The 22,747-nt window shown below is 46.7% G+C and overlaps 2 protein-coding genes across 7 annotated transcripts in view; both read right to left on the bottom strand.

The window, feature by feature from the left end:
• LOC118290327 (rho-associated protein kinase 2) overlaps positions 1-5,394 on the bottom strand; it is a 30,949-nt gene extending 25,555 nt beyond the window's left edge. The window contains exons 1-2 of one of the 3 annotated variants that reach the window (XM_035617920.2): positions 4,822-5,394; positions 85-166 (exon numbers count right to left, since the gene is read on the bottom strand). In XM_035617920.2, the coding sequence (XP_035473813.1) occupies positions 85-166; positions 4,822-4,917 (178 nt within the window). In that variant the 5' untranslated portion in view covers positions 4,918-5,394. The remainder of the gene's footprint in view (positions 1-84; positions 167-4,821) is intronic. The other 2 variants (XM_035617921.2, XM_035617922.2) reach the window with 2 other exon arrangements.
• A 955-nt stretch (positions 5,395-6,349) lies between these two features.
• LOC118290367 (sine oculis-binding protein homolog) lies at positions 6,350-20,440 on the bottom strand. 4 transcript variants are annotated; one of them, XM_035617978.2, is made up of 7 exons: positions 19,150-20,440; positions 16,290-16,419; positions 15,761-15,955; positions 14,979-15,130; positions 13,588-13,683; positions 11,104-13,106; positions 6,350-8,929 (listed from the first exon to the last, which is right to left on the bottom strand). In XM_035617978.2, the coding sequence occupies exons 1-6, from the start codon at positions 19,240-19,242 to the stop codon at positions 11,133-11,135; spliced, it is 2,640 nt and encodes an 879-aa protein (XP_035473871.1). In that variant the 5' UTR covers positions 19,243-20,440; the 3' UTR covers positions 6,350-8,929; positions 11,104-11,132. The 4 variants fall into 4 exon arrangements, with proteins under 4 accessions (XP_035473871.1, XP_035473872.1, XP_035473873.1 ...); XM_035617979.2 differs by having other exon boundaries at positions 11,124-13,106; XM_035617980.2 differs by having other exon boundaries at positions 11,104-13,079.
• Positions 20,441-22,747: the final 2,307 nt, after the last annotated feature.

The following is a 22,747-nucleotide window of genomic DNA, read 5'->3' as shown; positions in this document are numbered from 1 at the left end:
CTTACAGTATAAACACCAACATATTGTGGGTTTGTCAAGCTCAGCTAGAGAATCACAAACACCATAACACGCTGCAGCACTCACATCTGTTCAGAAACGACTCGATGTTTTTGTTCTTCCGCAGGGCAGGATAGTTCAAATCATTAGCCAATGCGTTCACAGAGTCCTAAAAGAGAGGAAGACATAAAAACAAAACAATCACACTTTGTAGATAAATAGAAACATAGCATGGATGTTCCTTGAAAAACTGCCCAACATATTTTGCATAAAATCCAGGTTTAAAGCCTTATTTAGTAATATGTCTGCCGCTCATACTCAGCACTATACTGGAAAAGCAAATATTAACACTTTTTGGATGCTTCTCCCCATGAAGTATTCGAGAGTCCTACAAATATAATCATGATTCAAAGCAGATTCAAGTTTCGTTTATGTTGAAAAAGGATTGTTTCATTACTGTGGTAGAACAGGAAGAAGGCTTGTGAGATGGGAAACCCTGAATTTCTGGCGGCGGATAAAATATATATGAATGAATAGAGAAAGGAAGGAAGGAAGGAGGGAATTACATTAGTGTGTTTTCTGAAAATGAAACATGGGCGGTAGAGGACATGAAGCTGCTACTGTGGCGCTTAGCAAAACTGGACAACAGGTTGGATATAGAGACACAACGAGTCACAAAACAACAAAAAAACTAGTCACATGACGCCATTACAGCCCCCCCAGCCCCCAGCCCTCCGAGCCCAAACGCACGACCACCACCGCCCGTCGCGGGCCAAACAAAAACACTCATTCCCCTCTCGACAGCTCAGCACAGAGGGCCAGGGGCGGCGTCAGGCGCAGGGCTCAGAGCCGGGGCCTCGGTAGTGTCATCAGCGCTTAAATCAGCGGTGTTGGGTTTCACCAAACCAAAAAGTCTCTGTGATCCAAAAGAGTGAAGCTGGCAGGGCCGTCGAGCAGGTGGGCAGGGTGGAGTGTGTGTGTGTGTGTGTGTGTGTGTGTGTGTGTTCTGGTGGTGCTGGAGGGGGGGGGGCAGAGGAGCATGACCTTCTGTTCCCCAAAAACTGGGGTCAATTGGAGTCATCCGTGTGTGTGTGTGTGTGTGTGTGTGTGTGTGTGTGTGTGTGTGTGTGTGTGCTGGATGGGGTGAGGGCGGGGCCCGTTTGTTCAGGGACATGTGAGTGGGTGGGCAGCGGCATGGTGGAACAATTCTGCACCTTTAAATAGCAGCAGTGAGGAGTGACCCCCCCCCCCAACCATCCACCTCAGACGAGTGGAAATAAGACCTGAAGCCTCAGAAGCTATTGTGGGACAAACAGATTATGGTCTGGATTCAGGCGGAGCGCTCGAGGGTTTGTGATCGTTTTACACGGCGCGCGTGTGTGTGTGTGTAAGTGTGTGTGTGTGTGAGAGTGGTTTTAAGCCATGGCGTAATATTTGAATCATGTGTGAATCCTGCTCTAATTTGATCAAAATAAAAATTTGCATTTTGAGCGCGTGAGAGTAAAATAAAGTGAAATGAAACGACAAACTTATTCAGGCTCATCAATCCTTGTAACTGAAACCAGTTTTCCAGAATAAAAGGAAAAGGCAGCCAGATCTGGTAAAGACACCTGGTCCTAGAACTGATTATACACACTTGTATCAGTTCCTGTGAAAAATACGAAATGTATAACATTAGAGATGCACGGATATAAAATGCAGAGTCAGTGCTGGTGTTGACGATGACCTGGTAGATCGGATCGAGTCTCAGCCATGACGTGACCGAGCCACATAAAATACAGTCTCTTGGAAAATGTATTCAGTCCCGGCAGGCCACCGCCACTTAGTAAACCGATGTTAAATTTTGAGGAAGCACTCGTATGGAGCTGATACTCGGTGGCTCGATACCCTCAGAGAACCAGAATTCCTATCATGACAGAAATAGGTAACTTTGGGTTTATCCCTTAAAATTGTCTGTAAAATCTGTGTCTTGGGGTTCAAATGCAAAACCCCTTAAGGTTTCATCAATTTGAAGCAATTAAAGTCCTAAATATACAATATATTCATTCAAACGAAGCCTGGAGGTGGAGTGAGCAGATAACTCTGAGGGGACAAGCCGGGAGAAGAACAATCCCACAACACCAGGTAGACAAAGACCTGATATGGTTCCGTTCACAGTCTCTTGGAGGTTATCTGTCAATAACCAAATGGCATCCGACTGAAAAACAGGCCTTTCTCCTTCCATCATGATACCTGATATTTAGCAAGGACCGTCAACATGATTTATCTAGTCGTGCCCGTCGGATTTCCAGCTCTGGAATCTGGACAGATCTGAACACGGCTCTGCAGCGGAGGCCGGGTTTTTGTGTCGTCACGACACGTCCCCACCTACTCCACCCTGAGCTGATACCCGTCGAAGAGCATATTCAGCAACAACGGAGCTCAGAATAAAGCCAAACATGTTCAAATGCTCCTGCTCAAATAGAGGCAGTCTCGTAAAGGGTCTTGAGAAACAGGGGCCTCTCCCGTGATACAAACTACGCCGACCTTGAATTGTTCCTCAGCTTCCTGAGTTAAATTATGCATTTCCGAGTACAGTGTCCAATATGTACACGTCTTTACATTCTTCACAAAGGAGTTGTCACATACCGCTGACACATATTTGCACCTAAGCTGCTTCCATTAATCATTCATATCTTTAGAATTATGAACAGTGACGCAGACGGACGGAAAAAGGTTCGCGGACAAGTGACGCCTCCGTTTTTGTTTTTTATAGACCGCCGGTAAAACATATACTGAGCCATATTCAATGCACTTCGTGTAATTACTAAATATGCTAAAGTGAAATACTCATATCTCTAAAAAAGTACTTGCACAGCCTTTGATTTTGTTGTTACTTTACTAGTGCAACCCCTGTTACATATTACATACAGTCTTCAATAAGGTAATAAAACACGTTTTGCTTTATAATATTGATATGTGGATATTATTACTGATATTTCCCCATGGAGCTTGTTAAGTTTTATCATTAGGGAATTTTTTTTTCTCTCTCTCATTGTTCCAGTTCAGCAGAGGCTGTCATGTGCGAAGCCACAGTAAAGACACACAGCTGCACTTGAACATTATGATCAGGATTGATTTGTTAATTGATTGTTTTTGCGCATATGGCTTTCAAAAACTATTAGCCGGACTCTCTAGTGTGGTCCTAAAATTGCTCAAATTGTCCGACCACTAACTTGCTTAAATAATCAATCGATTGATCAGCTACTCATTGCAGCACAACGTGCACCAACGTGACTGAAGATCACAACTCTCCGGTTGGTCAATAAAACAGGAAATGAATCAGCAATAATTCCCAAAAAATGTTTTGGGGACTTTCATTCATTTTATCGAGCAACAAATGTTTCCTGGTCATTTCCGGCTTCTAAACTGTGACAATTTGCAGCCCTTACATGCTTCAATTCATTTCACATTGAACACCTGGAGGTTTTTCTACTGCTGGTCGGACGAAAACGAGACACTTGAGGACGTTGTTGCGACCACGCATAACCAACACTACGGGAAATATAAAGCTTTCCTTTGCAAAAAGCTCCAACGCGTGGACGACCAGAGTCCTCACAGACGCTTCAATAAACATCCCTTTGTGCTTACACAACAACAACCATTGCGGACAAACAGGAAATAGTGATGTGAGGTCATGGTGGGGGGGGGGGGGGGTTATCTCCATCTCAATTGCAGGAAGTGACTTCAGCTTCCTGCTTGGTAGCTCCTCGCATTAGGCGGCCATTGTTATCTCCACAATGCAGTTTCTGCCCGGGAAACCGCACGCGGCCGACTGCGGCGCTAAACCCTGACAAAAAAATGCCGGGGACTGCCGAGGTGTGGACGGTGAGTGGAGGCGACGTGGGCTCAGTGCGAGTGCGTCGTTGTACCACATGAGTCGGGGTCGTCTCTGCGAAGGGCTTCACGCTGGATTTCACCCGTGACTCATCAACCCTCAGAACGGACGCATTCCCACCAGGCAGGAACTGGTGTAGACATAAAGGTAGTTCATGTAGTCACAACTATGTACAACATCGAAGCTCCCGTGGCTTCAATATGTACACGACTATACAGCTGGACATGTCCCCCATGTGATTATATCGCATATAGCCTCAGGATCTCTGGATTTCCTCAAATGCATCACCTTTAATCGTTTGCTTTGAATTTGCAATTTCACCGCACGTTCTGTGTTTTGGTAAAGAGACCTACAAATACATTGGGATTTCAGGTAACCAGACTTGTATCAGCACAACAGCGCGTAGCCCTTGTTGACAATAGCAGTGTCAGAGTACATTCTTCGGAACAGGTCAGACAGGGGTCACGTCAGTTTACAGGCGAAAGACTCCACAGGTGACCACACCGAGAAAGTGACTGAGAGCAGATTAACCAATGAGCTTGTCACTGCCCCTGATTGCTCCCTTTGGTCAATATCCTTGAATGAGTTCTAGTCAAGTGTGAGTTTAACCCCCCCCCCCCCCACACCTCCCACCTCCCTCTATCTCTTTCTGTCTTTATTATTATAAACTCAAGCCCCTTTCCTGGTACAGTAGCTACGTGGTGGGGGGGGGGGGGGGGGTCTCCCCCTGTGCTAAAAGCACAACTGATGACGTTAAATGAACTTTTGCAGTACTGTCCAATCATTCCCTCATATGAAAACATGGGTATGTTTTTTTTCTTCCTTTTCCTATTTGAATCTCTCCTTGCTTTGTGCCGCTCCAGCTGCTCTGGTGCGTGATGCTGACACAATCCCTCACCTGCATGTGTCTGCTCACCTGAAGCCCCCCCGAGGGGGTTGAAACTCACCAGCAGTGTTTCCAGGTTGAGTGCCGACTGCGGGTTCCTCATCAGGGACTCCAGCTTGTTCAGCCGGCTCTCCAGCCGGCTCTCCGCTCCGGGCATGATCACAGCACAACCGGCGCAAATAACATGGACAAGAAGAAGAAGAAGAAGAAGAAAAAATGAACCAAATACGTTTTTAAAAATCACCCGTGGGCCTGTTGTCAGCTACCGGCCCGTGTCAGCGCCTCTGCGTAAAACAACCAGACTGCGCATCGAGTTGCCGAGTTAATAATTCAACCCGCTGCCCAAAGTGCGCCGGTTCACTTCCGTTTCATCAATGTCTGAACGAAGAAAGTTCAAAGCGAGCAGACTTTGGTTTTTCTGTTTAGCTTTTTTTTTTTGCGCAGGCGATCGAAGGCGCACCGCGCTCTCAGGTGCGCGCCCCGTCCGCTCCCAGGTAGACTCCAGCAAATCTGATGCGGCCACTGCGCGCCCGAGCTGCGGGGCAGAGCCGCGTCAAGCTGCACGGGGCGACACACGACCACTTCCGGTGGGGAGGTTTCAAGCTAAAACTTTTCCTTCGAAGGACAACCCACTGTTGACTAAGAATTGGACCTTTAAACGACAACAGTAGCTGCAATGACGTCATCTGAAATTAAGAAGGAGAGTTAGAATGTTTGCCGACAAATGGTTGAAAAATAATCTGGATTAAAGTGCATCTTTTTTTTTTTAATTAAATTGCCCGGAGAGCTTTCATTTATTTATGTGTTTACACATGGCCTGCATAACAAAATGTTCTTAGTTTTATTTTATCATAGGGTGTTGTTGAAAGTCAAATTTATTTTGCGGATTGATCAAAATAAAATAGGAAAATAAAAATAAAGTTTCCAAATGTTATGGGCAAAGTGCAGTTTAATTGACGCCCCCACCCCATTGTTAATTTATTAAAATGCCAGTTGCATCTATGACAAACAACCGATATAGATAAAAAAAAAAAAAAAAATAGTATCAGAGTCGAAAGTCGATTACTGTTTTTATTTTGAAGGCGATGACCTGCATCCGGTTTCACTTGCATTACCTTAGGTGTGAAAAATAAATCTCACAAAAGTTCCCTCTTTACCTGACTAGGCCTAATAATAAGTGTTTAGAGGACTGTAGCTTTGGTCTCTTTCCCAACAGGCCGGGGTATCACAGCCCCCCTAGAAAACACACACACACACACACACACACACGCAATCACTGCTCCCCCCGTGAGCGCGGACGAATTCCTGTCCTCTTATCTCACTCATCTCTTTTACCGTCGCTGCACAGTCTCGACCAACTTTGAGTATTTCAGGAATGCTGATGCGCAGCATGCAGACTGGGACTAAATATAGAAAATTTACAGGAAGGGCAGTGGTGCGAGCGAGGAGTCCTTATCAACAGCACTAAATCTGAATGATGGCTTTATGTGTGAGTTGTCCTGGTTATTACCTGGCCAACATTCAGACTTAGAGGAACACATCGCGACCAAACAGTCGACGAAAATGGATGAGACAATAACTGACACGCCTTGCACTTAGAATAACTTTTTATTTATTTTTACTTTACAAATAGGTCTGCACCAAAGCTCCTGGTTACTGAATCTGTATTCAAATACAAACAATCTGTCCAGACGGTGGGATAAATGTTGACAGGTGGAGGAGGTGAGAAAATACCTACGAATTTCTGGGCCACAGGAGCAACAAAATCTGTGAAACACACTGGAGTGACGCGTACACACACACGTACACGTACACACACACACGTACACACACACGTACACACACACGTACACACACACACACACACACGTACACACACACACGTACACACACACACACACACACACACTTTATCAGGTCAGATATGGCAAAGATTAAGATGTGCAATTAAACCAATAAGTAGCAGTCTTAAAAATGACTCTTTTTTTTTTGTGTGGGGGGGGGGGGGGGGGGGGGGGGGGGGGTCCTCTCTCCACTTGTGGACACAGCAGCTATTCGAATGGAGTGATGTCATCACTGACTCATATGCAAGCTGTTGACAAAGTCCCCTCGCCAGCCAGCCGAGGATGACACTGACATAATGGCATGACCTGTGAGGGAGGGGATGTGAGGCTGGAATGAGCGGGGTGACGGAGACGGACACACACACACACACACACACACACACACACAGGCGCACAGCATGTAGTTTTGGAATGATGGCGGGGGTCGGCCACATTTGGAGTTATTCTAGGAGTAGGTCATCACTTCTCCCGGGGAAGGGGGGGGGTTGCTGAGCTCTACATTAGGGAAGAGGCTCCTCTCGATATGACACGGCTGAAATAGGCAACAGTAAGATTTTTTTGAAAGAGAAACTAATGGCAGCAGGATGTGGAGGAAAAGCTCAGGCAGTTGGCACCGACTGCAGGGTTGTGTTCTGTGTGAGTGAGGGGGTTTCAGCAGAGTTGCCTGTGGGGCCTCATGTCAGAAAAAGGGGCAGGTGCAAAGTTACAAAGGCAAACACTGCTCTCTAGTGGGGACACAGTACACAAAACACAAAGAGAAGGTGGCATTTAAGAGCTTCGGCACTCGCAAAATACAATCATCAAAGAAGAAAAAATGAAGAAATAAAGCACTTTTTTTGTGGAAAAAAAAATCTACAGATGCATCAACCATAAGTTAATATATCATCAAATAGTATCTGTGAACTAGAAGAACTGAAACCTTGACAATGAGACAACTGATGACAAAGCCTCTAAGTGATCTCGCTGGTTCATAAATCTCATTAAGTATCCCCGATAGAGGAAACTGTAATACTGTTCGCTGCACACTGCAGCACTGGATGATCGAGTATAATACCACGTTCGGTAATTTTAGAAGTCTGTTTCTTCTAATTATTAGATTCGTCTGATCACAGCCAGAAAAATAAAGAGAAAGAAAATCAGAATCGGGACCAGTTAAACTGTCGGGTGCCATGAGTGTTCAAGATTTAATTTTCCGCAGGAATATGCATGGCACTCGGTGCTAAAAGTGATTCAAATTCTGATTCGCTATCGAAAGCTTTGGCAGCTCAGGTGATTGGCGAGGGAGGGTCTGTAAATGACATGTTTCTGTACCAGCGCCATCAGGGCGACTTAAGTGTTCACAGACCATCCAGGTGTCTCATATACAGTATACAATGATTTTTGATTATTTTTGTATTTATTTTTTTCCCCCACAGAGGAGACAGGGGGAGCATCCTCCCTCCTCAGAGGTCGCGTTGTCAGTCCTCCTCCTCTGTCTCAACAGCCCGGCCAGACTCTCTCCACACAGTGCGTACAACTGCCCAAGGACAAAGTCTTACCCTCAGCAGAATTTCTCTCCTCCCGTGGAGGATGTGAGTGGAGTAGGGAATCACAGGCAATCAGTTGTGAGGAATCAAACCACAGAACGTGTGTGTACCATATTTAGATTTGCGGCGGAGAGGTGGCGCGAAGAAGGGTATACTATATTCCTGGCTGTCGGTAAAAAAAAACAACACAAAAACCCTCCTGAAGTCTGAGCCCTCGTCGACCAGGTAACCCAAAACCTGGAGTGGGGAGTCAGCGTGGGATATGGGGAGAGGAACAATGTGGCTCTTTGTGCAAGCCAGGCAGAGAAAACAAACCGTTTCCCCTGGAAAGAGATCATGTTCTGGTTCCATCTGAGAAGACCACACAAGGCTGATCAGAGCTCTGTCTGCTGTGTGGAGCGAGGAGGAGGAGGAGGAGGAGGAGGAGGAGGAGGAGGAGGAGGGAGGGAGCACATCTGGGCAGCGACACACACACAGACACGCTTTGGGGCAACGTCAGACAGGGAGAAGATCCGAGATGCTTCGTATCAGACACTCACTGAACACGATCTAACACACGAGCCAGAAATACTCTTTGGTCCGGGACAAAATGTGTGACTGTGTTGTTTCCTTCCTCCAGAGACGGTGTGGCCATCTGGACTGCTTCCTGGGTTTGGCACCCTGCTGGTCCACAGGCAGAGTGACACTCGGATGGGCCGACAGGCTGAGTGAGAGGCCGGAGGCGGTGTAAGCACTGGTGTTGTCCACAAGAGGGCGTGGCACTGAATCTGGCACTGCCATCCAGTGTTAAACAGGGAGTCTGTTCATTAAGAGAGGGGGAGAAAAAAAAGCAGCGAGAAAGAGAGAAGGAAAAAGAGCGGTGAGATGTTACATGCTCCTGGCTGATTTTGTTCAATTTGCATTTCTACTATATCTTATTCCAGCCCCCCCTGCTCTGGACACTCACTCCTTAATCCACCCATTCTACATAAACACTGAGAATAAGGCTTTTAGTCATGTCAACACTCCGATAAGTGTCGCACAGGGCACAATGAAACCAAGAACATCTGGCCTCTTTCTTCTCTCACACACTTGCACAGACTCACACGGTCTCATTCGAACACATATTAAACGTAAACAGACGCACACACGCATGTGAAGGGCCAAACCAGGGTTCTGTACTCCCTCTGTCCCATCGCGTTTTAGTTTCAAACGCTCAGCGAATACCCATGTGGTGGGATCAGATTACACGGGGCTATAAAATATCCCAAATAAAGGCAAGGAAAGCTGAGACGAAGAAAAGGGCTGTTTCCTGAGGTAAAATCCTCTAGTTGGCTGCTGATTATGTCAGAGGAGTTTTTTGTTTTTCTAATGCAGACTTTTAGCAGAAGAGACAATAGAACAGGACAGAAATGTTCTGCTCAGAGCACAGAGGTGGCCAGCTAGAGTCATTCGCATATGGCAGCCAGCTCCCATTACACACTACTCAGAGCCATAAATCCGTCTGCACGACACAAGCAGCACACTGTGATTTCATATGTATTGGTTACTAAGGGGACGCACGAAACCACAACAAATGACAAAGAGTAAAGTAGGAACTCATTTGGTGAAAGGGTATCTTGTAACAGTGGGATATAAGATAAAGGTTTATGTTGTACTTCCTCTATCAACGGACCTTTTCTATAACACAATTATTAAGGTGACCTCCTGGCCTTTGCAGGCCCGGAGCAGAATACAGGGAGCACAGTGTAGCGTGCCAGGTGAAATATAAACCCCTTTTGGTAATATCAGCAAATTAATCTCATTGCATACAGTAAAATGGTAATGGGATCTCATTATGGCAAGGTACCAGCGGGGTGAGGATGACGGGCGGTGTTGGAGCCTCTTTGGACGACCAATCGGGGAAGTGAAATCAAGAGGGCCTTCGATTGGTGCAAAATAAGGAGGCTTTTTTCTGTTGCACTCTTAACAACAACATCTGGTTGGCAGGGGACAGGGGTGATAAGTGAAGAGAGGGAAAAGGACTGAAAGGGGAGAGGAGAGTGCAAAAACTCATACACAAGCTGACGCCAGAACAGGGTGTCATTATGACATGTGAAATCGGATCGCTCTGGTTCTGCCCCTGTGTTTTCTAACTAAGCCCCAGAGCTCTATCGCAGCTGAGGGCTGGCTCTCATATGCCTGACACTCATCTCTGTCTCTACAGTGACCTCAGAAAGATGTCTGCACTGCCTCAAATTTTCATATTGTAAAAATCACGAGTTTGACTTTGGGGTCACGTATACACAACCGATCTGTCTCATCCCACAACTTCTGGGGCACGGTTTTTGTTCAGCAGAAGCCATCTGTCCGAATCCCAGACAATGAACCTACTTCTTTCTTGTACATGAATGTCAAAATTCCTCACTGCCTCTCGAACAATCACACTCACATAACTTAGCAAAACTTAACGTAGAAAAACAGGCTGCCATGCAAACAAAGCATTGTGACTGTCAGGTTGTGGTGAAGTGATTGCCTTTCACAGTGACTCTCACTGCCTGTGCCCTCCACCTCCTTCCCCTGTTGTAACCTCAGAGCCCTGAGTAGTGCCAGGTTACTGGGATTCTCTCTTTATGGCGCCATGCTGTTTAGTGACCACGTGCATACTGCAAGACCTGTGATTAAGCTTATCCTGTGTTTGCGCCATTTTTATTTTTTGTATGCTCACATTTTCCAGTCCTGGGTTAAATGGTGTTTAAAAATAATTTCAATCTGTGTAGAATACCACACGGGTGGGTTTTGCCACACAGAACAAAGTCGACCCTTAAATTTATCAATCTCTAAAATGCTCTAATGCAGTTAAAGCCACCGCAGGCTGCTTGTGGCACTTCTTCTGCAGATGTTTGAATAAGATAAGGAGGTACAGAAGTTCTGGTCTTTCTTCCAATGAGCAACGGAGTAATATCAGATATAAAAACACAGAGTCAATGTAAAGCTATCTATACATTGCTTCACCTGGTAATAGAATCTCTCACCGCCATCCTCTATTTATTCTGATCTCGGATTCGTAGGCATCGCCTCTTCAGAGCTGGCTCCATGTCTCCAGCACTGGGCATATTAGCAGGGCTCCGCAGGCTACCCTTGTCCCTGAGTTTGGGCAAGAGCAGCGGGGTGGTGGTCCCACCTGTCTTTGGCGCTGTGGGAAGGGCATAGGCATGGTCCTCATCAGGAACGTGGGGGTCCTCTTCTACTTCCCCCACTACTGCCAAGGGCTCTTCTGACTGAACGACTGGGCCCTCAACCCGCACTGGGCTGACAACAGAGCACTTGTTCTCTTTGATGGCCTCCAGCTCACTAATTGTGGGGTCTGGGGGTGGCGCTAGTACTCTCTGGGGTTGGGAGGAGTCGGGACTGGAGGGTGGGGATGATGAGGACATACCATTTGAACAGTGGTCCTGAGATTTGAGGGCAGAGGGTGTGACATCATTTTGATGGCTGCTCCCTGTAGGGCTAGGTGGGGTGTGTGATAGTGGAGTGTGGGAGTCCTGGTGGTGGTAGACAGGATCATGTGAGGGGGACTCTGGCAGAGGAGGGGTGGGTCTGATGATGTTGTAGAGCCCTGATCTGGTACCCTGCCCAGTTACTGACTCCCCCAGCCCTGATAGGTCCACCACTCCATTGGCACTGGGCTCCAGCTTCACCTGGGTCCTTTGAAGAACCCTTTGGATGACTTGTCGCTCTGACTGCTGCTGCTTAAAGTCTTTCAGCCCCTCTGACCCTGGAGTTGAGCACAGGGATTCGTTGTACTGTGCCCTGGGAGAAGACGTTCCACTATTGAGTGTGGATGTTGGGGATGGGAATGGCCTCTCTAGTTTAACCCAATCTGTGTCCCTTGTTTTGGGATCTCCTGGGGAGGGAAGACCTTGGGTCATGGTTCCACCCAATTTGTTGGCTACCAATCTACTGTCCCCTTCAAGGATCCCAGGAGATGGCAGCCGGGTAACCCTTGATCTACCCTTCTCTGCCCCCTCTGGCACAGGTTGGATGACTCCACTGTGACTTGGAGTTTCGGGGGGTGATTTAGATGGGAATGGAATGGGAATAGGAATGGGTATGGGAACAGGTAGGGGAACAATGATAGGATAAGGGACCAGGATAGTGGGTTGGGGCAGAAGAGGGCTAAAGGAAGGAATACCAAAGTTCATCATGGGAGGCATTGGAAATGGACCTCTTGGCATCATGTTCAGAGGAGGGGAGTGCAAGCCAGGGAAGTAGGCTCCTGGAAAGGGATGCATCAGTCCAGGGGGATTTACCGAAGAGGGAGTGGGGGGTTGCAGATGAGGAGAGTGAGGAGGTCTGTGGATGGGGCTAGAAGGGGGGCCTGGGTGTCTGGGAGCAAGAGGGCTTTTCAGGCCCTGGGCATGAAGAGGAGGTCTGATGAAGGGAATGGGGATTTGAGGCACTGGCTGATGTTCCAGGGGGGGGCGAGGAGGATGTGGAGGAGGAAGTTGAGCAGGGTGGGGTGACACATCCATAGCAGGCAGTGGAGGAGGCTGGATGGGTCTCTCCAGGGTCCTTAACCCAGAGACAGGGACCTTGGATGAGGAAGAAGAAGAAGAGGAGGATGCCTCTGAGGAGGAGATGGAGGTGGATTCTGCTAATCCATGGATTAGCGCAGGCCCTTTCGGGGAGAGGTTTCTGTGACGGGCTTCCCCTATACTGTTGCTGCTGTTCCAAGACTCAGGAGTGAGTAGCTTTTGTCCGGCGACACTGCTATCTGCCCTCCCCTCCTGACTGGTTCTGCTTGGGCTGGAGCTGGTGCTGGTGAGAGCTGCACGGGCTTCTCTGTAGAAAACATCCATCTTGTACTGATTCAGACACTTGGTGCTGCAGAACTGGAGTCGCTCCTCACCAGATCCAAAGTCAAGGTATTCTTTAGTGTGACGGACATGCTTGCACCAGTCACATACCTGTGGCACAGGGGAGAGAGACTGTGGGGGGTCATTGAAGTGATCGATCTAGCAGAAAACAGAAAAACAGAAAAAAATGCAATACCAGGAGAAACAAGTGTTACATCCATAATGCTACGTTTTCAAACAGTGTTTTAAAAAAAAGATCTCCATACAGATGAGTGTTTTAGCTCTGTATCAGTTTTAATCCCGGTCTAACACACCTGAAAACATTTTGATTTCTGCCCACCCATACTACAAAGCAGCCCCAGAGCTTTCATATAAAAAAAGGGCCAGCAGCGTTTCCAAACTTGAAAAAGTACTGGCACTGGCAAAAGTAGTGTGGACGGCAGCCATAAAAGTAACAATAGTGATACGTTTTGAAACGAAAACGTAGTCAAGTGGAAGTAACCAAAGACTTTGGGTTTTCAAAACCTCCTAATGTAAGAAAGAATGTAAATAAAGTTATTTTAATATTGCAATTTGATAGCCTACTCATATTAATACTTTACAATAGAAAACAAAAGATGCAGTGAGTGTGTCCTCTTACTCTGACATTGCTGTTTATTTTCAACACCAGTCTGGGTGAGTCTTCTGTATGGGGGTGCTGAGGGGATCTCTCACCATGGAGGTCTTCATCTCGGGCCTGACAGGGGAAAACCACAGTGTGACACACATGGCAACTTCTGTGAGCAGGTTGTCAGACCTGCGTTCCTCCAACTTTTGATGTATTAATTCTTCAACTCATGATGATATAGCTGCAGTTATTTTAAATCAACATGCAATACTGGAAGTATTCTGTGGCTATTAAAGCAAATGTGAGCTTCTCTCACAAGAAGTTCAAAAATAGCTTATAATAAATTGCCTTGTCATCAAGTTTGGAAGCTGTTTTTACTTTGTGGATGGATCAAGACCCTAATGGTCAACACACGAGAGGGAAATCACAGTGTTGTGAAATAGATACGATTCTACAACCGAGTAGGGAGATAATACAGGTGATGCATTGTCATATTATTAATGGCCCTGCCATATTAATGTAGGAAATTCCTCTTGATTCATGTAAGCTGATATGTTGTGGATCTGAGTGCTCCCACATCTCTGAGACCCATCGAGTCGTGTTGAGTTACGAAACATGAGGCAGCTGAAGGTAAGGTATGCACTGAAAGTGGACACCTCGCCCCAGGCCTCCGTGGCCTTCCTCTCAGACAAGCAGTAACAAGCCAACGGCAATGCTTTTCTTCCCACCTCTGAAAAACTGGAGGGTTCATCGTGCGCAGTTTGTTTGGCCCTCATTTTTGTTGCTGCTGCCTTGTGAATAAGACAATCACAGTACAAATGTCATCAAGGGTGAAAGGTGATATCACCGCATGTTACCGCGGTATATCCATGTTTTATAAGGGAAACTGAAAAATCGTGGCAATGTGCATTTCAGCTGTTCTCCAGAGTTGCTGCTTTTCCTGTCCTTAAAACCAAAGTCACTTAATGGCCAGCCCCTCCTCCATTAACGCGAAACTGATACTAAGTGTCCTCTACAAACTTTGACCTCCCCCCTACCATTCCAGTACTGACTTCTCCAGAATAACTAGAAAGTGTGTTCTCAGAGACCCTCTTCTCCCCTTTTTAAATTCCTGTAAATTAATCCATCAGCTATGACCTCACAGGATCAGGAGTATCACTTTCTGAAGGTCTGTTTACCTGCCAGTAACCACTTGATGCTTGGGTCTCCTGTGTATGGAAAGTAACACACCTGGCAGAAACTCTGTCCATATACAGTATCTGTATGTGCATGTGCCTGTATATGCTTGTGGGAAATCTATAGATCATTCATCACAATATGGATCTCAGGGTTCGCAACGTCTCACCAACGATGGACAAAGCACGATTAAATTCCTGTGACCGCCCACTGTGATGATGTGTATACACCTGCTGTTTACCACTGACCTTATTGCGTTTGAAGTAGGCCCGTCTGCAGGCGGCGAAACACTTTTCACTGCAGAAGCTCTTGAGCTCCGAGCCCATACACAGAGAGTAACGTTTGACACCTTCCTTCTGGCACCAAACACACACAATCTGCACATTCTGTACATCTTCCACTGCGGGGGGGGGGAGTCAGAAGAGAGGAGGCAAATAATAACAGTGAGTTATTAGTGCACGACTCAGTTTCAAAGAGGCAGTGTGAGGCTGTTGGGTTTGCAAGCGCTGATCAGGGTGTTGATTATAGAGGATTTTGACAAGGAATTCATTAAGGACTTTTGGGTCTATATTCAGGGAGCAGAGATATCGTGCTACGTTCCTATTGTGTCTTATTTTCAAATGTGTGCATCTCCAAAGCAGTTTGTAAGTACTGAGTATGGACAGTTCCATGTTTTCTATTGTTTTGGGTCTCCTCGGTTCACTGAAGTTAAACTGCAGGTTTAAGAGTTGACATTGTCAGGTTTACATCCATGCCCGGTGAACATGATCAGAAATGAAGCCTATTTTCTACACACAGACACTGCCAAGGTCACAGTTCCCAGATTGTTCTGTAGACATGGTTGGAGATAAAAGTTAGCAATTGATGTTCATCAAGGCCGTTGAATAATACTTGCTGAGTGGTATGTGAAGTGATAAAAGAAAATGAGCTTGTTAAGAAGAACTGACCGGACACTGGTTATATTTTAACGCAGAGAATTTGCAATGACTAAATCTTTATCTCTTCACATGTGGTGCTGTTGCCCGCATACCTGCTGATGGCTTTATAAGGGGGACAATGACAGGGGCACTCTTGTGCTCCTTGGGGGTGGTCAGGGAGGAACTTGTCGATGAAGAGGAGGGTGAAGACGAGGGAACACTCGAGGACTCTCTCTCCCCACTCTTCATGGCCAGGACTGAATGACTGACCTTGGCGTCCAGGCCCTTCAGTTTTGGCAATGAGTTTTCTGAAAGACATCATCATAATATGAAGCCATGACTTGGATACAGCTAGATATAAATCCACTGCATGACAAACATGAAACTGAAATAACTTCTGCACCTGTGACTTTAGCCCTCCACTGATTTCATTTTTAGTACGAACGTGTTGAGAAGCAATGGATGAACTTGAATGAATGAAATTTGAGTAAGTTGTCTCTACAGGAGAGTTTGTCTAGCAAATTTTCAAAAGTGACACAATGTCTGCAAAAAAAAAAAAAAGAAAACCTGCAAAACCTGTTAAGATAGTGTAAATTCAAGATGGCTCTCTTCCAACAGTGAACTGTCGACACCTGGCCTCACCTTTCAGCACAGACACATGCTGACGCCTCTCTCGGTAGTTTCTGATCTCATTGGCCTCCGAGTCTCGGAGATCTACCTTGTCGTATCCGTACCATCCCAGGAGCTCGTTCATGGTGCTTTCTGCAAACGTCTGCACGAGAAAGGAGGCAAAGACATCACTGATTAACGCTCCATGTAAAAGGATACTGTAACTGAGCCCTAGCCTGCCTGCAAATGGGAAATTGTGAGCGTACATCTTAGGGTTTGTTAGTGGAACTTTTTATCCTATGTTAAACATAATCAGACCTTCCTACTACTCTGAATCAATGCGAAGGATTCTTTCTCAGCCCCGTCCCTGCTGGAGAAATGAATACGGGCACAGTGGAGTACAGTGTGACGCTTTTTTCCATGATGTATTCGAGTTGTTTACTCTTGCTAAATCTGAGACGGAAAGGTTTAAAACCTAACACCAGTGTGAAATCTATGAATCATCCTTTGTTTATCTATTTTAATTGGGAAAAAAAGAGGGAGGAAAGAAAACTGTTTCTCCGCAGATGGGGATGTGTGGTCTCTCTCTCTGGCTCTCTCTCTCGATTTTTTTTTTTTTTTTATTACGACCAGATGAAAAAAAAAAAAAACACAAAGGTCTCTCTCTTCATCCACCCACCTCTCTCTGTGGCTTTGGGAGAACCGGATTGGAGGAGAAACCCGATCCGGAACGGGCAGAAATCAGAGCGGGACACCCTACACCACAGCGAGGTCCCACGGTTCTCGGAAATGCCCCACTCCTCTCCCTTCTTCTCTCTCCAGCGTCCACCACTTTCTCCCTCTCTCACTCTTTTCCAGCTTTCCCCGTCCCTCCCCTTGCCTCTTTTTCTCTCCTCTGCCACCCCCCACCCCCCATCTCCCATCTTCACCATCCTCCCCTCCGCCCCAGCACCTTCCAGCCCTGACACCCGACACAGCGCTGCCTCTCCGGTTTCACCCTTTTCCAGCTCAGCCAGTCTGCTGTGGTGGTGTTGTAGTGCTGTAGTACTGACTGCACATTCTTTCCCCTGCTTTCCTCACTCCGACCTCTGCTCTGCACCATAGGGCCTCAGAGAAATGGATCTCTCCCTCGCTTGCTCACTTTCTGCTGTGTGTGTGTGTGTGTGTGTCTGGGAGAGTGTGTGGGTGAGTGTATCATATCCAGCTAAATATGCCTAACGATGATTAAAGTCAAGTATCCGATGTCCGGTGCTGCGCTCGGGTCTGACGTGGAGGGAGTGGGTCCCAATGTGGTGTTGAAACAGATGTATTACAGAGACAACACCAGGCTGGACCTCGGCTGAGCAAGAAACCAGTTTTCCTCCCTGCCTTCCTGTCCCTCTGTCTCTTACTGTCTCTCTCCCCCCCCCCCTGTTATCACTGACTCATTTTTAGGATTAAAAGCCCTGCATTTTTTCCATCATGCCTAATTTGAGAATTGTTCTCCAGAGGGACAACACTGATGACAACTCCCCAATATGCACACAGCTCACTGTCATTTAGTCTCTCTGTTTTCCTGTTAACCAAAGACAGGCAATTTTTTTTTTTTCACTTCACCCACCCCTCCACTTCCCACAATGTTGTTTTTGTTTCTTTTTGGCAGTTCAGACAAACATCTGCTTTGTGAGAGTGACAAGCCATATCCCAAACCACAGGGAGAGTTGCAGCCAAAGGCAACAAACTGGGGCCGACCCTGAGATTCAGCCCAGGCAGGCTTACATCAAGTGGGGATAGCGTTTCACGTGTTTTGATTAAAATTAGTTAAGTTGTAACTCTACACCTCCCCTGGATATCAAACGATACAGTCCAAACCACTTACACAAAAAGAGCACATTTCCTCTCTCACGAAAGGCCAGAATCTCCCCCACAAAAGCAAAAAAGGAAAAGGAAAAAGAAAACCTGCTTGTCTTTTTATATTTCTCAGCTCCCGCTTGAAGGGGCCTCAGATATCCCTCACCGCCACAAGCACAGTCTCAAACCGGCAGTGTCCAAACCCAAACACAGCAGACAATCCATGGATTAGTTTCCATGCAGTAATGGGCCCATAATGGTGGGAGGGGGTGATGTCTGTTACTGTGGTGTAACGTATCAGGGCCTGTGTGCAGCAAGAAGAGAAGACGAGGAGATGTCCTCAAAGGTCACACCATTAGTGTATTCTGAACATTAGCTTGGTGTGATGTTTGCATCCTGGGGGGGGGGGGTTGAGATATAGTACATTAGTGTTTTCCCGAGTGTGCCGAGGAGGGCTATTTAAAGGGCATAAATTCCCCCTCTCTTTTGGAAGGCATGAGGGCAAAGCTCTGTGGTACAGCAAGTGTGCGCACCGCGGGAGCGAAGAAGGCGCAGTGACGCACATCTGGATTCTGCGCTGGACATCGGAGTTCTTTCGCGCGTCCGGCCACAGCTGGCCCGACATGGCGTCACTACAGAGCAACGACACGGTTGGACAACCTCCTCGTCTCCACTGCTCACATCTGTAGCGTCCCAGTCTCGTTAGAGTGGACATGTCCCTCTGTGACACGCTCGGTTGAGACTAATGATTTGACATGATGTTACGGTCTGTCAGGGGGGTAAACTTGTTAAACCCTGGAACTAGAATCCCTCAGTTAATATCTCTCAGTTATCAATCAGAGATATGATTTATTAGAGTCACAAGGAGAGTTCTCGTTAAAAACAAACAATAAAACGTGTATTATTCCCAGCAGTGATTTGCGCGCAGCTGACTCTGGCTCGCCTCGGCAGGGAGACGTGCGCGTAAAACAAACCCAAAAGGTTCATCGCTCGGGTCAAAAGACAGTCCCACTAGGGACGAAAACCCCATCTAGCACAACTGGAGCACAAATGTCGCCCTCACCTTCATCTCCTGGTTGATCTCCCTCTTGACGGGGTGCGCGGGTTTCCTGCTGCGTTTGTTTTCCGGTGGTCTCCCTTTCTCCATCTCTGGCATAGTCCCGGTCCGGCTGGATCCGATCCGGATCGGTGTTGGGTGTCAGCTTGGAGGAGCGGGTCAAGAGTGAAGGCTGCCACTGCCGGTGACAGTGGCTGTCATTCCCGCACGTCTCGGACTCCTTCACCCGGTGCGCCTCACACCAGTCGTGTCCAGTGAACATGCGCGCGCTCCGGCGCTGGAGGCTCCGCCGACGAACAATCCCCAACTCTCTCCTCTCTCCGTCAAGCTCCTGCTGGTGCCCGGGGTTCGGCTTCCGGGTAGCACTTTCAAAGTAAACTCCCGTCTGACGCGATGGAAAGGGACGACGGGCACGAGTTTCACAATCAACAGCTTCCCCCAAAGAAAGTCTCACAATGTAATGAATTCAAATGAAATCACAAAATATTGTTCCACGTCATGATCTCGGCTGAATCTTCCAGCCAAACAATTGTCTGCAGTTCACCAACCAGCGTGAAACAGGCCAAGGAAAAGAAAGGGTCTAATTGTAGGCCTTTTTTAAATTAAAATGGATTTATTACATTTTAGCCACACGTGGTAGTGTTGCTCAAATACTCACCTGACTAACCCTCACATAGTTGTGTTCATTTACTTCTTTGCCACGCATACTTTCATCTGCAGTCAACTTCATTCAATCAAATTAACAGTGCACTTTATTTCTTTGCAATATTTGTCCTAGTCTGTTGTATTTATTATTTGTTTGGTTGCTACAGGCGGTCACTTCCTGGTTTTGCAAAAGGTGTGGCTAAGGGCTGAGGACATTCAAATGCTGGAACCAGCTGATTGGGTTAAACCATACACTGTCATGTCATAGGGGTAATTTGGATTTGGTTGGTTTGGCTTTGTATTTAGTTGTAGTTGGCGTCCATCTTGTATACACCTTGTGTACCATTTGGTTTGGCCAAACCAGTATATGTATGTTCCCCCACATGTCCTTGTGACAGGTCAGTTTGTTCAGTTAACCCATTACTCATTTAGTTGGTGTCTTTAGTATAGTTTTATTTTGTTGACCTCTTATATGGGCGTAGTTGAGAAATTGTTGGTTAAATTGTATAAACCCCTGTTTTCTCTTTGCCTCGCTTGGTCCCTGACAGTCAGCAAATTGAGACAGAGACGCACCACATTTAATACATTTGATTCATTACAATAAATGGGAGAATGGACCAGATATTGGTAAAAAAAAAGAGGCTGAAAGCTCACTGGTGTCTGTTTATGTTTTCTGAAATGAACTTGATTGTCATCCAGCGTTTCATCACTGGCTGAGAAGCATGATCGTGTACACACACACACACACACACACACACACACACACACACACACACACACACACACACACACACACACACACACACACACACACACACACACACACACACACACACACACACACACACACACACACACACACACACACACACACAATCATTTTGGAAGGATAATGCAAAACAATGCAGGAGGAGAACCAACACTTTGAGCCAAGGCACCACTAATATCCAATCAACGGGAATTAACTGAAAGATGAAGAGAGAATTGGGATTTCAACTCAAATTGACATAGTTTAGTTTACTCATGTTTTGGGTTTTTTTAATATTATAGATCACCTGGTGCCTAAGACCTGTATTGCCTCAAATGACCAGCAGAGGGCGACTCCAATGTTTGATGTTATGCTAGATACCATTTACCATGAGAAGCCCATCCTCATGCAGGAATTCTAGGATCTCCACAATAAACTAATTGACTAACGCAAAAAAAGGTCCACACGCAGTAAATATGATCAAATGAAATGAAACAAGGCGAGTGTTAGCTATGAAAATTATCTTCTTCGCAAAATAAAAATTCTGGGCCTCTAAACAAAGAGCTGCAAAGTTCGTAAAAGTGTCGAGGGAAGAAGACACCGAGGCCATCGGAGCAGAGAGAGTTGTGGCCTCTTCAACAAAAGTCTGTCACAAGAAGAAAAATCTGTGAGACTGAGCCACAAGCCACATAATCACCACTTTGCCTCACCCTGACGTTAACCACTTACCCCCAAAACCATCACTTTCCCAAATGGGGGGCGTTGGTTTTTGTCCCCAGTTGTACGAGCTGGCACTAATTAACTGGTCTCTAGTCACACACACACACACACACACACACACACACAAACACAAACACACACACACACACACACACACACACACACACACACACACACACACACACACACACACACACACACACACACACACACACACACACACACACACACACACGTTTCTTTTATTGTGAAAGCAGAGTCCTGGGGCCTCCGGTCCAAGCCCTGCTCCCTGCTCCCTCTGCGCAACTTGACGCTGCCTATCCCTCCGGATAGGGGAGGGAGGGCCGTCTGATTTGGTGTAACCCAAAACCTGGCGCCCACCCCTCCCAAATCTCAACAGATACATTTCATATAAGGAATGCGAAGACCGTGTTTTATCTGAGGGGACACAGTGCAAACACTGTCTGTATACGCTTGTCTTAAAATAAAGACATGAAAAGGGCGCTGTGAGTTAAATGATACCGCGGCATGAATGTTTGGGTCTTTCTCTCCAGAGGCATCTGTTTGATCACCGCCTTGTGTGTGTGTCTGACTGTTGTGTGTGCACACAAAAAAAAAGAAATGTCCACATTTGGCTTCCGGGCCTTTAGGGCAGGATCTGCATTTACATAAGGAGTGCGAGTGTGTGTGTGTGTGTGTGTGTGTGTGTGTGTGTGTGTGAGAGAGAGCAAATAGAGGCTTTGAACATAAACATTTGTCCCATGGTTATTCCGGATGCTAAAGGCCAGAGGATTTGTTCACGATCATGTTTCTCAGCCAGTGATGAAACGCTGGATAACAATCAAGTTCATTTCAGAAAACATAAACAGACACCAGTGAGATTTCAGCCTCTTTTTTTTTTTTTTTTACCTATCAAATGTATTAAATGTGGTGCGTCTCTCTCTCTGGCAGGACTTTCACTCGCAGAGGGACAGACAGGACACCAGGGGGCCTGTCCCACGGAGCCTCTCTCCTCCCCACGTCCCCGGCCCTTCCTCGGCCTGCTCTGGTTGGAGGAATCCAGGGAGCACGCTCGTGTAAACAGAAACCCGATCCGGGGCACTGGGCTTGGGTTTCGCCCCCTCGTACACCCGCTGATGATACCCGATCCCGGTCGGCTTTGGGAACAGGGCTTATCTGATGCCTCACAAAAGGCCCCCTCTCTCCATAACAGCTCACATCTGGTGCCTCTGCAGGGAACGCTGTCCCCTCAGGTTCCTCTGGGGGGGGTGAAGGCGAGGATAAGACGTGTCTCACTATTCCCTCAGAAATCCTCTCATACCAACGACAGCGGACTGTGGAGACAGTATTTACAGGGCTACAGTTACAATCCACAACATCTGGACAGAATCATAAAAAAAAAAATCATCACTTTGTGTAACATAACTTGCATTATCGTCCACAGACACATGATCACAGTTAACGTATCCTGCAGTTTGAATATGTCGCCGT

The sequence above is a fragment of the Scophthalmus maximus genome, chromosome 18, assembly GCF_022379125.1.
Source record: "Scophthalmus maximus strain ysfricsl-2021 chromosome 18, ASM2237912v1, whole genome shotgun sequence".
NCBI lineage: Eukaryota > Metazoa > Chordata > Actinopteri > Pleuronectiformes > Scophthalmidae > Scophthalmus > Scophthalmus maximus.
The sequence above is the reverse complement of the archived record's forward strand: the minus strand, read 5'-3'. Positions and strand labels throughout refer to the sequence as shown.

Excerpts from the sequence above, each read along its gene's own strand:
- LOC118290367 (XM_035617978.2), bottom strand. The coding sequence starts at position 19,242 with ATGCCAGAGATGGAGAAAGGGAGACCACCGGAAAACAAACGCAGCAGG. Across the intron at positions 15,956-16,289 it reads GCATGTGTCTGTGCTGAAAG|AAAACTCATTGCCAAAACTG; the intron begins GTGAGGCCAGGT and ends GATGTCTTTCAG. Across the intron at positions 13,684-14,978 it reads CCTACTTCAAACGCAATAAG|GCCCGAGATGAAGACCTCCA; the intron begins GTCAGTGGTAAA and ends TTCCCCTGTCAG.